General features: G+C 39.2%; 1 protein-coding gene across 1 annotated transcript in view; it reads left to right on the top strand.

Moving 5' to 3' along the window:
- Window positions 1-3,781: 3,781 nt before the first annotated feature.
- The window catches only part of PDZRN4 (PDZ domain containing ring finger 4), a 367,140-nt gene continuing 353,896 nt past the window's right edge, over window positions 3,782-17,025 (top strand). Inside the window, exons 1-3 of the mRNA XM_086713640.1 lie at window positions 3,782-4,586; window positions 6,898-6,984; window positions 8,839-8,946. Of these exons, the coding sequence (XP_086569766.1) occupies window positions 3,930-4,586; window positions 6,898-6,984; window positions 8,839-8,946 (852 nt within the window). The 5' untranslated portion in view covers window positions 3,782-3,929. The remainder of the gene's footprint in view (window positions 4,587-6,897; window positions 6,985-8,838; window positions 8,947-17,025) is intronic.

Here is a 17,025-nt window from a genome sequence, read left to right as displayed (position 1 = left end):
TTTGGCTAAGGTCATGATTTCACAGTTCATAGGTTTGAGCTCCACGTGGGGCTCTGTGCTGACAGCTCAGAGCCTGGAGTCTGCTTCAGCTTCTGTGTCTCCCTCTCTTTCTGCCCCTCCCCTGCTCATGCTCTGTCTTGCTCTCTCTGAAAAATAAATAAAAACATTACTGCTTTTTAATTTCAGAATATTTAAATATTGCCAAGTTGATCTTATGATCTCATGCTTTATGAACACATTTATTTATGCTACTGCTTTCAGTTCTGATCCTACATGATGACACAAAAAAATATCATGATAAGAACAAAAATAAATGTTAACTTCAGTAACACAGATAAATGTATTCCACTGACACTATTTTGACCTGAATTAGCTGGGTATTTTTGCTTCTTCTACCAGAGTAATCTTATTTCACCACAGCTTAAATTTAGGTCAGTTTGGAAAAATACATAGGATTAAGATTATCATCCTAATGCATGAAAAATGACCAGGATTCAGGGAAAATGATATATAAATGATGAGATTTCAAGTTCTAATAATAGAAGATTTAAAAATTACTCTCATGTTAAAAGCCCCAATTTATGCTATATGAACATGTATGAAATAATAAGTGATGCACAAATTTCTTTGGATTTCTTCAGAATTTCTCCAAATTTCTTCCTGATTTTATGATTCTTCGTCAAAGACATGAGACAACATGAATAAATTATGAATGAGTTTCTATAAAGTATTATCTATGGATGGGGTGGGAAAAAATGATCTCTTTCTCCTTTTTCACCTCTCTAATTACAATTTCTGAGTCTTAGAATATAGTATTTCAATATTAGATTTGTTAGCATTTGATAGTCAGTAGCTTTAAGATTCTCTATTCATCTTGGAAGTAGGGATGACTCAGAGGTAGGTTGGAACCTTGCCTCCTCTCACTGGAAACACCCAGAGGTATATTCTAGTTTCCTTATTGCTAGGAATTGGCCCACGGAATATAGCAAGTTAATTTTTTATCTGTTTTCATGAATACATAACAGTGGATTGAAGCAAAAACTTGTTCCTACATTGAAAATATCAAGTACTGACCACTTGTAGATATTTTGAGTTATGCCATGGTCGTTGGCTTGAAGATGAACTAAGATTATTAACTGTCCTTCTCTTGTCTCTGGGTTGGCATGTATTCTCAGGTCCAGTTTGAATCAAAGGTGACAGGCCTGGTCTGGGCCCCAACTTTCAGGACAGCTAGAAGTTGGCCTTGCCCAACAAGAAAGAAGACAGTGGTCTGCCTTTCAGCTTTTCCTCATGTTGCTGTTCAGCCTGCAACTTTCACTAACCAGAGATTCTTAAAAGGAGCTATCATCAGTGAAAACAAGGATATGCCCTAGTTAATGATACAAGGTGTTAATTTGTCTCATCTGCCAAAAGACATTTAAATGTTACTCGATCTGTTTTTGCTGAAATATTTGGGCATATTTCAAACTTATTCCGAATGCTTTTTTGCTTATCTAAGCTAATTACCTCAATCCATATACCTAGCTATCACAATTTTCCAAGATACCACAGTTTTTCTAATATATAGAATACCTTTTATAGTCTGGGAATTGAAATCATACTGTTTGGCTCAAGCGATATCACAAATTTATCATGCACATACATTTTCAGATGGGGAGAGTCCAAGAGTTTCACTTGGGTGTGACAATTCCCTTAGCGTTTGACTCCTGTAATGTTTTTCCTGGTACTTCGCTATTTTGGAAGTGCTGAAGCTTGCATTTTCTCCTGTGAAAGATTTTCCTAAGCTCCCTTCTGGCCTACTTCATTACTTGGCCTCACTTCGCATGTTCTAATTTTTAAACTTGTTATTCTCTGTGGACAGGGTTTTTGACATCCATCTTTTCTTTAACAATCAAAATGTTATACATTCTGGAATTACTCATACCATACTCTGCTCATGTTCCTTACTTTTGCTACAAGAGTTGCATGGGTGGACCAAGGACATCATATAACTATTGCTTTATTTTAGTCTTTTCAAGTAACTGCAAGTCTCATTTTCCTAATACCTCAATAAAATATTTTTGGATTCCATCTTTTTACCCTCTGTAAAATGTTCTCACTGCCATTATGTTTATTGTGAAACAATCAGTGTCAAGGCCTAGCTATAAAATCATAGCTAAAAGTCATAGCTTTTACAATAACTAAAAAAAAAAAAAAAAAAAGATGAAACCGATTCCTCCTGTTCAGAATTATTTGATTAAATTCTGCAACATTCTGCTTTACATGGTCTCTACAATTTACAAAAATATGTTCACGGTGTTAATGTTAAATTATTTCTTTTTTCTTCAGGAATTTATTGTTTGCTTATTTACCTGGCAAAAGATTGGCCAAAGGGGAGGTGGAAATTTGGAGCATTGTGGCAAATGCTATTATATCTGTATGTATAAAATGTGAAACACAGCCTCTTATTTTCTAAACACGTTTAAAAGCCTATCAAATATCTGGCAAGCCACTCCAGGATCCCCACTCATTATTGAACTGCTCTAATAAAATCTCATCTTTCAACCAGAAAGAAGGCTCAGAAGGTTCTCAGTAGCCTCTACAATTAGCCTTTTGCTAATTCTTCAGTGAGCGCCAAGGATTTAAAGCACAAAACCTGGAGCCTTTTTCATGTGTTTCAATGGATGCCTTTGGTGCTATACAAAGATACACAGCTTTCAGGAAACAACACTCAGCTGGCAGTGAGGAATCATCAATGATTAATTTAGAAAGCCCATCCCTAGCATGTGGAAGTAGCTTCAGGATAATGGCAATAAGTGGTGTGTATCCAGGGGATGGGGTTGCTTTGCAGACTTAAGGTTCAGAAGGTGGTGAAAGAAGGTGAGTAAGGAGGGCTTGGGGGATCCCCTTACTGTACGTTTTTAGGAGGGCCTGGCATGCTACATACTTTGATCTTTTGCTGCATAGTTTTGATCTAAACTGTGTACTCAGGGTAAATAAGATATGATTTGTTATTTCACGGCTTCCCTTCATAATCCTTTCCTTTAATTCTCCTTTCCAGGTGCCCAGATGATCACATTCCCATTCCCACTGGTCAAATACCTGTGGAATTAGAAGATGGATGGCGTGGTGATTGAATCTGGAGTCAGGCTGCTTAGTAACAGAATCCTGGCCTCCTCACACGGTAGGAGGCCTTGAATGGCCCTGCACGTTCTAGGAGGGAGGTGTCTTAGGGCGAGCACCTGGCCTTTTCCCCATCTTGGCTGTCAGTCATCATCCCGCCTCGCTACACTCACCTTATTTCTGGATCCTGATTTGAGAAGCCTGGCTCTTGTAGACACCTCAGAGTGACTTCCTAAGGTCGCAGCCACTTATCTGGTGATTTTGTAGTTGGCTGATATGAAAGAACAGAAGTGCATGTATTTCAAACACATTTATTGAAGATCCACTGGATGCGGGGCGATGAGAATTCCGCGGAAAACCGACGGACAAAAATCCTGCTCCCCCGAGAGTTCACATTCTGGTGGAATTAAAAGTTGCTTCGCAACATCTGCGCTGTGCTCATTATCAGCTCTGCCTGAGGACTGCTTGAAGTTCACTGTTCAGGCAAAGGAAACACAGCTTTCCCAAGGACCATTGTAAGCTGGCCTCAGCTCTCTGCGGACAAAATTTGAAAGAATATAAATTGCAGAGCCGCGAACGAGGCGGGGGTGGGGGTCACTGAGGTGGCGTCTATTAGCGTCAATACGGCGAAGTCAGGGGACCCTGCCAGAGCCTGAAAACTTCAAGCCAAACAAACTCAGGGATCACAACCCCCCACCCTTCTCCTCTTGCCCTCCGACTAGCCGCGGCCCCTGCCGCGGGAAAGCCGTCCCAAGGGTAGGCCGGAGGAGACAGGGAGCTTGGAGAAAGTGGACTCCGATTCGTTCCCCCTTCTCCCCCACCCGATCATGGGCTTTGCCCTGGAGCGCTTCGCCGAAGCGGTGGACCCGGATTTCGAGTGCAAGCTCTGCGGCCAGGTGCTGGAGGAGCCCCTGTGCACGCCGTGCGGACACGTCTTCTGCGCCAGCTGCCTGCTGCCCTGGGTGGCGCGGCGGCGCCGGTGCCCGCTGCAGTGCCAGCCCCTGGCGCCGGGCAAGCTGTGCCGGGTGCTGCCTCTGCGCAGCCTCATCCAGAAGCTGCGCATCCAGTGCGACTACCGCGCCCGCGGCTGCGGCCGCTCGGTCCAGCTGCGCGAGCTGGCGGCGCACGTGGAGCGCTGCGACTTCGGCCCTGCCCGCCGCCGCCGGCGGGGCTGCGCCTCGGGGCCCGGCGGCCGCGGCGGCGGCGGCGGGGACGTGCCCGCGCGGGGGGGCTGCGCCACGGCGCCTGGGCCCGGCCGGGGCGGGGGCGCGCGCGGGGGGCCGCCGGGCGTCCGCGGCGGCAGCGGGCGGGGGCCCCGGCCGCGAGTCTTCGCCTGGAGGCGGCGCGAGAAGGCGCTGCTGGCGCAGCTCTGGGCGCTTCAGGGCGAGGTGCAGCTCTCGGCCCGCAGGTACCAGGAGAAGTTCGCCCAGTACATGGCTCACGTCCGCAACTTCGCCAGAGACCTGGGCGGCGGCCACGGCCCGGTAAGCGCAGAGGGGTCGGGCACCTGGGGAACGGTTGGGGTGGAAAGAGGACCGCTTCTTTCTGGTACTTGGGGATTCCTTTAGAAGGTGACATCCGTCCTTACCATGCAGTGGGAAGCATCCAGGAGCCCTGATCCTACTCCACTGTCAGCACCTTTCGGATGGGTTTGTGTTGCATTTGAGAAGGATTTCTCCCTTCCACTTCTGTTAGGATTGGAACCAGTTAAACAGATTTCAATTGCAACTTTTCGATGGAGGAGGAACTAGGAAAACTCATTTTGCCACCCCGACCCCTCGCTCCCTATCTTTCACTTTCCTGCCCTATCCTCTCTGCTATTTGGGGGGCGGGGGGGGGCACCTCTGGCTTGTTCCTAAAGCCAATCAGAAAAGGAAAGCCAGGAAATGAGGACTTCTCCGACCCTGCCTCCCCTCTCCCGCTGCCCCAGCATCCCTGCGGCCTTGTCAGTCGCACACCTTTAGCTCTGAATGACTTAGTTTCCCTGCCAAACTGCTCGCATCGCCTCTACTCAGTGCAGGGACTATCAGGGATGTGAGAATCCAGGAAAACCTCGAGTTGGGAGAGGGAGCAATGGGATTTCTTAGACCTAAAGAGTTTTCATTAGCCCGACCTTCCCTAAAGAATCATTCCCTTCCTAAGTATTTCATCATTGGTGGAGTGTGTGTGTGTGTGTGTGGCTTGGGGGACCAAATCTGAGAGCAGCCACATCCATCTGCGGTCATAGTAGCCCTGTGAGCCCGTGGGCAGCGGCTGTTTCCCTTCTTTGTGAAGCTGCTGGCCCCGAACCGTGCTGGTGGACTGCCCGCTTTCAGACTGAATAAACAAGCTTGTTTGCAGCACCCTGTGTGAAGAGGCTTGTTTATAAAGCTGTTACTTCTCTTCTGGAGGACTTCTGCACAGTGTTTGACATTGTTGGTCGCTGCCATGGTGAGCAGGGATTTAGCAGGACTTGCACTCCATTCAAGGAGCTGTTTCCATTCTTCACTGTCCCAGGGAGGAGCAATACGGGATGACTCCCATTTGGGACCGCGTTGCACTGCCTCCAACCCAGGCATGGAGTGGAGAAGCTTCTGCCCTTGAACCTAGAAAAGATAACTGAAGTGTGAGCGGCTAAAATGTTGCTGCTCTGACAAAGGGAGGCACACTGCTTCTTAAGAGACTGGATGCTATCCCTGATTCTTTCTGTATCCTATTTATATCTAGGTAAATTTACAGAGTGGGAAGATCCAGAGAGAGGCCCAAGAATGGGCTGTGTTACCAGGCCATGTTTCAAGGTCGTAGGGAAGCAATGGCCGATGAAACAACAGCTAGAATCATATGACAGAAAAGTCCAAGCAACAAGTTGAGCTGTGATTCTGAGAAGTGAGGAAAAACTGCCCATGATTTGCAGACTGTCAGAAGGCTTCTCTAGGAGCCTCAGAGATGTTTTCCCACTGCCAGTAGGGGCTGCTGTGTGCACTCCCTGGGAACCGCTCCTGGGACTAGGTGGGATGGTGCTTATGGAATTTTACCATTCGGAAGTAATTACCAAATATGTAATTTCCCAGGACAGTTAATAATACCCACAGCTATGAATAAACCTTACCTAATCTGGCACTATCTCACCTTGTATTTAAATTGGTCTCTATTAATGAACAGGTTGTAGATATAATTCCTATTCGTTTTACTATTATTTGGCTGCCGGGAAAAGAAATACATACTGTTTTACCTAATACAAATTCTCTCTTTTTAAAGTTCTGCAGGAGTTCTGCAAAACCAAGTAAGAGTGCTATTTAAAATTAGGATTACTGTAATTAGATCCTGCATTACAACAACAATCCAAATATCACTATTGAAAGAATTTTATCAATAGCTCACTACTACTTAAATCCCTCAAGACTTTCCAACGTGAGATTTTTACATTAAATAATTCTGAGGTTCTTTATTATACTCTAACAAAATGAGGATACTTGTAGGGTCACCAGAAATCTGTTTTAAATTACAATGAAGTCAGAATTAGATGCTGCATTCGGATAAAAGATAGATTGATGTGTGAAAAGACAAAGTCTTCAGACATTTTTGAAAATAGCTACTTTTCTCACAAGCACGTTTCTTTTAAATACATAGTTTCAAAGTACATTTAGGAAGAAATGTCCCAAATTCAACCATCCTTAATTTTAAGATTTTCTTCTTCTCAAATGTTCACTTATTTACATTTTTTTCAAAAGGCTTGTTGAAGCATTTATTTATTTATTTATTTATTTATTTATTTATTTATTTACCTACCTAGTTATTTTATCCCTTTTCTTCTAGGATGGAGAACATAAACCACTCACCATTGTGTTAGAAAGAGAAAATGACACGTTGGGGTTCAATATTATAGGAGGTCGACCAAATCAGGTAACCTACCTTGTTAATGCATAACTCACTCTTTGATTATAAAATAATAGAAGACAGCTTTCACCTGTGGATTTTGAATGAGGAAAACAAGTGATTTAATCTTTAAAATCATTGTGATCAAATATCAGATTCCTTAATGCAAATATTCCAGTACATAATTACATTTTTTGAGAGTACAAAACAAACCAAAAAACCCAACAGCTAACAAACTTGTCCCTCTTTGCTACTTTTAATAAAACCACAGTAGGTTTCTCATTTTATTTACATTGTATAGCCCCATTGGTAAACTTCTTAAACCTATTTCATAATAATGTGTATAGGCAATTTATATTTGAAAATACTAGGCAACTGGATAGCCTGATTATACCTTCTATTTATTAAGTCAATTTGCTCAATTTTCACATGCTAACACAGACCAGGCAGTTTATTATGCATGAATAAATGAATGAATAAACAGTTAAAATAAGTTGAAATAAGGGATCATTGTTTTCATAGGTATATAAGCAATACCATGCTAAAGAAAGATGGTTGATTAGAGATATTTTTGGCTCCCCAAATTCAAATCCTTTATTTAATTGAATGAATAATATTTTCTACATTGATGCCAATTGTTTTCAAAGTACATGACTTACAAACTTAAACCAGAAACTGTAGTTGCAGAGTTCTTTTATATCCTCCAAATACATCAACTCAATTTTCACTGTAACTAGAAAAAGGTGGTGAAGTTTAAAAAGATGCATGTTCTTTAATTTTCTTAATAAAATGCCATGAAATTTTTGCATCTTGCATTACAGATGTTGTCTAAGGAAACTATCTTTTAGTTGTTGGCCATATGCTATGTTTAGGTCAGGATGGAAATGACATTTTTTTTTCTTATTGTTTAGTATTTCAAAAACCTAGTAACAAATGACTGATGTGCTTCTGTTTCTAGAACAGTCCCCATTTATTATGAAAAGAAGTCTTTCATCATAGCATTTTTGTTTTCTTTGCCCCTAAAGAATATTTTTATAAAATGCAAGTTAGGTGTTTGACATTTAAATGACATTGGCCTTTTTTAAGAGGCTCTTCAAATTCATGTTAAGGAAGGCTAAGTAAGGAGAAATAATTTTATTTAACCTGCCATGAAGTAAATTGACATTTAAAATGATTATTACAGTATGTCAGGCATCTTACCTAGATAAGTTCTGCAATATAATTGTTTTTCTGTGACTGGCTAAAATGTCCTGTTTGTATTATACTGGTTATATGGTTGAGATTTAACTAATCATTAGGCTCATTGCACCTGGGTAACGATTAGCCCTGAATGGGTTCTCTTGCAGTTAGAGTTGATCTTTTGGGATTTTACATTTGAGCAAGCTCCTAGTCTGCCCTGTGAATAGATACAGTACGAGCTGTATTTCCAAATCTGTCACATCATGAGGCTAAATTATATTTTCAAAGCTGTGACCACATTCCAAACCAGTTATACAGTGATACTGGATATGCTTTTTGTTTTCCTGTAGCCCTTTTTAATTGCTATGTCTGTCTAGAAGTAAGATGTTTTCTAAATAATACTTAGGAGCCAGTCAATATCACCTTGTACATACCCTTTCCTCATGGCTTTTTATGTATACCCAAAAACATGAAGTAAATGGATAATCTTGTCAAAGATGCTGGACTCATTCATTAAAGCTGCCATCTTGATTAATGACTATTTGGTATTAAGTAAGTTAAAATTCAGTGCCAAATCCCCAGCTAAGGGAGAGAGTTGAATGTTTAGTGAGGATTGGCAATGTTACATTTACTAAATTGACTTTATCCAACTTAAGATTGTATTGGTATCTTTCACACTGCTAACAGTTATATTTTTTATAGAATAATAAGGAAGAAACCTCAAAGGAAGGAATTTACGTTTCAAAAATTTTGGAAAATGGACCTGCCGACAGAGCAGATGGCCTGGAGATTCATGACAAAATCATTGAGGTAAGACAATAATAAAATACCAATAAGAGACATGGAAGAAATATTTAGACGTTTTAAATTTCCAGACTTACTGTTTTACCTTGATGTGGTACTTATTAGAGTATATATCTATCTAGAGTTTATATCTAATCTATATCAATTGTTAGATATTGAGATAAAAGAATAAATCACCTGAAGTTTCCAAATGTGTTAATGCATGTCTCTGCTTTAATAAGTTGCTGTCCCTGTGAACTGTGAAGAAAGTTGTGTGATTATTAAGAGATTAATTTTGTATGACCTTTCAAAAAATGATAAATCTCTACTCAAGAACATTTTTGATGAGGAAATATTACTGTCTTTGAGCTTGTGATTAGTATGTTACAGAGAGAGTTTGGAATTGTTTATACAATACCTTTTACCATTTCTTAGTTTCACATAATTATCTTGTTCATGTATTTTTCAATGGGGAAATTTTTTTTTTTTTCCTGTTGCAAAAACCTGGTGGGAACTCTTTATTTTCTCAAATGTGTGTTGTAGCGCTATTGTAATATTTGGGGTTGAGAAAATAAATTATAGAAGTTAGTAAAATTTGGGCTGGGATAGTGGAATTTTAGGTCCTTGCCATTTACCACCAAAGTGCTTTTGAAGTTTTAACTGATTGAGATAGTAGTATTTGGTATTACTGAAAATGGTTAGATTACCTTTTATCAGTGGAATTATTTCCAAGGTATTAGTAAAGGCATAAATAGAAATTTGGAAGGTTTATTTGACTCCACTACTTTGGAAATATTCTGTTTATTCTAGGTTATATCATCACTAGTGCTGTCTTTCTGAATGTCTATATAAACTCTCTGGATGGCGTTGGTTCTTTTTCTCTATGAAACTTTGGATAAACTTTTAGATATTCACTCATCCTTGGTGCATTAAAAAGATTGAATTTTGAGTAATTTGACTTTGGATAAGAGTAAAGAATGAAGAAGATCCAATAATTCTGTGTCAGGAAAGAACTCACAACATCTAGAAATGAGCTGGCTAGGTATTTTGGGGAAGAGAAAGGCGATGTCTTTGGCAGAAAAGCTGGGTTTTATCTGAAGAGGTCTTTTGTATTAAAATTCTTGTCTTCCAGTTTTGTAGCCAAGATAGTACAGACCTGCTTTCACTGATGGCTGTCCAGTTTGTCTTGAAAATTTGCCTAGTGGAAATATTTACATGCTGCAATTTGTAACGTTAGAAACTTTTTATTTCTACTCAGATTTGTGCAATATGATTTAAAGGGTGACATAATTTAAACAACAAAAAAATTGCCCTTGTTACTTTCTGCCTTATCTCTAAAGCATTTTGATTTTTCCAATTACATGGAAATGAATGCCTGTTTGATACTCTTAGAAGGGCTAATGGAGCTGAATACATATATTCAATTAGCACACATACTCACATATATACACAACAGAAACGTAATGGGGATTTGAAAAACATTTTTTTTCCAGCTAGGTAACAATGTTAGGTGTGCTTCATTAATGTTGCATTAAAAAGGAGGAGAAGAATTTCTTTTTTAAATTGTGATATAGCACTTCTGTTAAAAATACATTTTTTTAAACATGAAGAGGTAATTTTATAAAAACTGTGGTTGATAAATCAAGTGCATGTAGATATCTATCTAATACTGCTAATGTATCTCAAAATAACCTTATTCAAATCATATAAAGAGCAAAGAGATCAACCATGTTAGTCTAAATTATAATTTATAACTAGCTGCAGTATTATTATTATTTCACCTTGATGAGCTTAAAATTTGCCTCAATGACAGAAATTTATCAGTGCCTCTTTTATGCCAGGGTACATTGTAATAGTCCTATTTTTGTTATAGTTCTATAATTGATTCATATGAACACATTGACGGTTAAAAAATGAGTTGGATGATATACATATATTTGGAATGTTGTCTATTAAATAGTGTGAAATATTTTAAAAGGAATACTATTACAAATATATCTCATATTTAGTTTTTTAGTGATGCCATTGGCTTTTAAAGTGAATATTTGTGACTTTATTTTGTGTGTGTGTATACACACACACACAAGTAGCACGCTTGATCTTTTACATATATATGTGTAAAAGATCTTATAACAATTAAATTTAGACACATTTGATTCCTGTCAATTATTTTAGTTCATCTTCAGTTATGGTATCATTCAAGTTTACACATTTTATAGTAACAGGAAACTAATATGAAATATAGGATTAATTTAAAGAGTACAGAGACAGAAAACATTTTAAAATCGAGTAATTTATTTTCCATTTTTTGTGCTGAGTGATTTATTTATTGAATTAATTTGATGCAATGGTTTTTTTCAGTTTTTGAATTTGAAATGGTTATGCTGGTTGATACCTGGTGCAACAAATAAATTTGTTAGCAGTAGAATACACAGTAGTTCAGATATTATGAAACTGCTCATATGAGCTAACTTCCACAATCACATGACTAAATGTTTTGAATTTAGTGATGTGACTGAAATAAATAGAAACCGTTAGACTTTTTTTTTTTACTTATAGTCATGATATACTAAATATGTTTTGTCTAGCTAATTGGTTAAAGCACACATTACAATAGGTTTATGTATTCTTACAAAATGAAAATTTTCTTAAAATCGTTTATTTGGAGGAAAAAGTAGATATGTTAAAGGTCTGGTTCTATTGATGCATAAAAAGATTTTAGAAATTCTAATAAAAATATTAGGTATAACAATTTACCAAAGTTTATCGAAAGCCAACAACTCTAAAAGTATTATTTTTAAATATTCTCCATTCCACTGAAGCTGATCAAATTCAAGGATCATAAAAGAAAAAAATAGTCATAAGGTAGATCCATGTCATAGTTTTCACATAGTGCAAGGAAAATTCTTTTGGAGTCAGTCTCCTTGAACAATTATGTTTAGTAGTTTCTAGATGTTTACACATCCATATTTGTTAAAATATGTATGGTGTAGATTCAAAATAGAAATCTGTTGTGATGTTGGAGTTACAGTATTGGGTGTCAGAGTATCCCCGGAGACTGAAAAGGAAGACCTTGTTAAAGGCATTTTGAAACATGGCGGAAGTTCACATAGACCAGGAATTCACCAGAGGATATTTCCAATAAAAGCATCATTTGCATGCTGTTTTACACCCTTTCGAGACTCAAAGGAGCCACAGAAAACTCTTGATACTGTCAGAGGCTTGGGCACAATTCTGTAAGAGGACAGTACCGTTACCATGATTATCATCATGTTAAGATACCTGCAGGGTGTGTGGGAGTTGAGAATCAAAGTTCACTGCTGCTGTCAGCAATTATTCCTCTCTTATTATTTCTGTGTCACTGATAGCAGGCAGTACAACCTTAACCCCAGAGTGGGAAAGTGAATAGAAGGGTGGAGGGTCATTCATGGCTCTTTGTTCCCACTTTCTTTTCCCCACCCTCACCCCCGCCCCCCCCCAGCTCCTAGCCAATGCTGGGTGACTGGAAAGTCCACCCTTCTCCTAGCTTCTGGAGACGAGAGAGTAGGGGCGGAGTAGACTCTGAAGTCTATGGGAAGAACAGTGTGGAGCAGAAAGCGTTTTCTGTAGTGTATATATTAAAGTCTTCTATTTATTTAGTCTGAAATAAATAGTGAAATGCAGCACCCAAGGCATTTTCATATACTTTAGAAACAGTTCTCACGTTGAACAGTGTCATTATAGCACTTTCTAGAAAGTGATGAGTGTAGTACTAGCAGAAAGAACTTTACAAATGCAATGTCTCCATAAGGACTTAACTATTCCAGACTGCCAACTCCACCCTCTTTTATTTCTGTAATGGTGTGTCTTTTGCTTTCTCCAGCACTGCGCTGCTAGAGTAAAAATCTTTGGTTATTGTGTTTGTGTAAGTCTCTGCACAGTTCACTTATAGGTGCTAACACAGGAGATGTAATGCAGATGAGAGCTAAACATTCAGGAATGCTGTTGTCTCAGACTTGCAGGGTGCTCCCTCTGTGCGTGCCTGATGGCACAGTGCACCTTCCTGCCTTATAAAGCAGCCATGCTAATTTGTGTATGCTTCGGAAGCATTTACAAGTTTTGTAGGTCACTTGTAAATCTGGTGGGCAATTAGTTTTTTTGATAAATTATTATTTAATTTGAACACATCACTGAACTCTTTAATAACATATTATCATCCCACATTTTTTTTTTAATTTTTTTTTTCAACGTTTATTTATTTTTGGGACAGAGAGAGACAGAGCATGAACGGGGGAGGGGCAGAGAGAGAGGGAGACACAGAATCGGAAGCAGGCTCCAGGCTCTGAGCCATCAGCCCAGAGCCCTACGCAGGGCTCGAACTCACGGACCGCGAGATCGTGACCTGGCTGAAGTCGGACGCTTAACCGACTGCGCCACCCAGGCGCCCCTCATCCCACATTTTTAAAGTGTTTTTTAATTGTTCAAATAACATTGTCTGAAAGAAGAAAGAACTGAAAGCAATCGTGTTAGTGCAGGTAAAGAATTACATTGTATGAGATTTGTAATCCTGATTGAATGCTACTTAAATTGACTGCTGTTTTACCATGATATAGTTATCATTATATAATTGTATATTTTAACATATGGTGAAAAGTACTGTGTTGCAGTGGGAAAAGCATGAATCCTGGAGTCAAGGAGCTCTGGCTGGAATTCCAGTCCTGCCTCTTTAAACGTGTATGACCTCGAGCAAGCCAGTTGTACTCCGTTTCTATGCCATTCATGGTTACCATGTATACAAATTTCCCAGCACAAGGCAGGTTCTTAGAACCCACTATTATGAGTCTGATGTGTCCCTCAGCTTATGCAAGTAGTTTGTTCTACAGAACACAGAGACAGTGGGTGCGGAGATATTTTCCTTTCTTGGAGAATCCAGGGCACTGTCTCCCCAATTTTTAGTCATCCCCATTTCTATAGACACCACAGTTTGGATGAGTAAGTGTAGGAAGTTGTAACTCATACATTTTCATATATTCGTAAGGACACTCAGATACAAGAGGGGCTGTGGGGAAAACTTTGTAACTATGCACTTATGATTTAATTCAGCCGTTCAACAAGTATTAATTGCCTATATGTTCCAGGCAGCATCTCTGTACTATCGAAATAAAGAGCAATAAGAACCATTCTCTGTCCTCAAGAAGCTTGTGGTAAGGCGGTCCCATTTGCTGCCTGCACAAGGCAAAGCAGGCCTTCATGGGAAGTTGATCCTTCAATCATTATGAACTTAAACGGACATCACCATGTGATCTTAGCAGAATGACACTGAAACAAGGATAAGCCTTGTTTTCCTGTTCTCCCAGGAGTAGTTCAATTCATTTTAAGAAAGCACAGCATAGGGTTAGTAAAGTAATAGAATCTGTGAATGTAAGACAGCATTGTAGTTTCAGGAAGGGGCATGGACTTTGAACTGGGGTCTTGAATTTATACTGGATTGCCTTGCAGAGATTTTCAATCTTTCTTATTCTCCATTTCTTTCCTATAACTATGAGGGTAAAAATAACTAGTAACTCATATCTTCTATCTATATAATTATAGTGTTTTGCCATTCTACTGAATTTCCATTATTAATTAAGTATTGTTTTGGGGTGACTGGCTGGCTCAGTCAATGAAGCATCCAACTCTATTTTGGCTCAGGTCATGATCTCACAGTTCTTGAAATTGAGCCCCGCGTCAAGCTTTGTGCTGTCAGTCCAGGCCTGCTGGGGATTCTCTCTCTCCCTCTCTCCTGCTTACACTCTCTTTCTCAAAATAAACTTAAAAAAAATAAGTATAGTTTTATTTTAACTTACAAGGAAAAGGCTGGAAATGTCTTTTTTACACTGTCAAGCTTTAATATGTTAAGCACTATTTATTTTAAATTTGTAGGGTATGAACTAGAGTTTGATTCTTTTTAAATGCTAAACTTCTGTGTGTGGAAACGGGCCCACCACACATGACTGTGCTGTTTGCACACTGTGTATTTGGACACGGTGAAAAGAAAGTCAAAAGGTCTTTGGTTCCCATTTTCCTCATCATTCTGCACTACAAAAAACTCATCAGAGCACCTATGACCTGATTTTCTTTACGAAGGTATAATCACATATATATAATGTTGTATTAGTTTCAGGTGTACAACATGGTTCAGTGTTTGTGTATATTGCAAAAATCAACCCAACAAGTCTTGTTGACATTGTCACCATACATGGTTAGTTACAAAATTTTCTTTCTCTTATGATGAGAACTTCTCTTAGCAACTTTCAAGTATATAATATAGTAGTATTATCTATAGTCGCCATGCAGTTCATTACATCCCCACTTCTTATTTATTTTATAGTTGGAATTTTGTACCTTTTGACTCCTTTCACCATTTTGCCCACCCCTTCCCCCCACCTCTGGCAAACACAAATCTGTTCCCTGTATCTATGAGCTTGTTTTATTTGTTTTTGAGAACTACACAGTATTTGTCTTGTTCTGTCTCACTCATTTCATTTGGCATAAGGCCCTCAAAGTCAATCCATATCATTGTGAATGGCAATATTTCATTTTTCATGGATGAATAATACTCCATTGTTGGTGTGCACGTAATATATTTGCAATGTCTTTATCCGTTCGTCCACTGAGGGACACTTGGGTTATTTCTGTATCTTGGCTATTGTAAAATAATGCTGCAGTGAACTTGGAGATGCAGATATGTTTTTGAGTTAGTGTTTTCATTTTCTTCAGATGAATAGCCGGAAGTGGAATTGATGGATCATATAGTAGTTCTATTTTTAATTTTTTGAGGAACCTCTGTATGGTTTTCTACAGTAGCTGCAGCAGCAATTTACATTCCCATCAACAGTGCACAAAGTCTCCCCTTTCTCTACCATCTCGCCAGCATGTGGTATCTCTTGTCTTTTTGATAATAGCCATTCTGACAGGTGTGAGGTGAGATCTCATTGTGGTTTTAATTTGCACTTCCCTGATGATGAGTGATATTGAGCATCTTTTCATGTACTTTTTGGCCATTTGTATGCCTTCTTTGGAAAATCTGAAAGGTCTAATTCAGATCTCCTGCTCATTTTTAGTCAGATTGTTTGTTTTGTTGTTGTTATTGAGTTGTAGGAGTTCTTAGCGTATTTTGGATATTAAGTCCTTACAGATGTACGATTTGCAAATATTTTCTCCCATTCCTTGGGTTGCCTTTCCATTTTGCTGATGGGTTCCTCTGCCATGCAGAAGCTTTTTGGTTTGCTGTAGTCCCACTTGCTCATTTTGCTTTTGTTGCTATTTTGCTGTCATGTCCAAAAAATGACTGTCAAGACCAATGTCATGGAAATTACCACCTATGTTTTCTTCCAGGAGTATTATGGTTTCAGGTCTTACGTTCCAGCTTTTAATGCACTCTGAGTTTGCCAGGTCTCATGGGCACAAACCCCATTTGTCTTCAAAGCCAAATGTTTGCAGAGTTGTCTCTCAGTCTTAAAAGTTGGAGTGTCCAGTATAGGGTGCAAACGCCTCACTCCTCAGGAAGAAGCTTTGGGTTTTGCGTTTTCTCCTAATTCTAGGTCAGTGCACCAGCATGGGAGGTAGAGATTCTGGAGAGACTATTTTTCAGCATTTTCTGTTTGCTTCCATGTCATTTTCCTCTCCTTTGTTCAATGTGAAGGGGTCACTGCCAATTTTAGTTTTTTTCACAGGAAATTATTCCAATGTATCTGTAGATTCAGTGTGTCCATGAGTTCAGGATCTTTCTACATTGCCATCCTGAATCAGAACTTCCCCATAACATTAAAATAAGATCTATACTTGATGTGAAGTAAAATTTCAAAGTAGGCCATATCTCACTGGCTTTTGCCCTACTTTTTCCCTCCGTCATCCTGGTCCTCTGGCATCTTCTTTCTCATGGTCTTATTTCTTTGCAGCATTTGTCTTTTGCAAAGAAAATATGTTTTTGTTGTTGTTGTTTGGTTTTTTGTTTTGTTTTTTTAGAGAGTAAGAGTAAGTGTGCTTGTGGGGAAGAGAGAAGGGAGAGAAGGGGGGGAGGGAGGGAGACAGAGAGAGAGAGAGAATATCTTGAGCAGGGTCCACACTGAGCATGGCCTGATCCCA

Source organism: Puma concolor, chromosome B4 (genome assembly GCF_028749965.1).
Source record: "Puma concolor isolate L17-30 chromosome B4, mPumCon1.1.hap2, whole genome shotgun sequence".
NCBI classification, from domain to species: domain Eukaryota; kingdom Metazoa; phylum Chordata; class Mammalia; order Carnivora; family Felidae; genus Puma; species Puma concolor.
The sequence above is the reverse complement of the archived record's forward strand: the minus strand, read 5'-3'. Positions and strand labels throughout refer to the sequence as shown.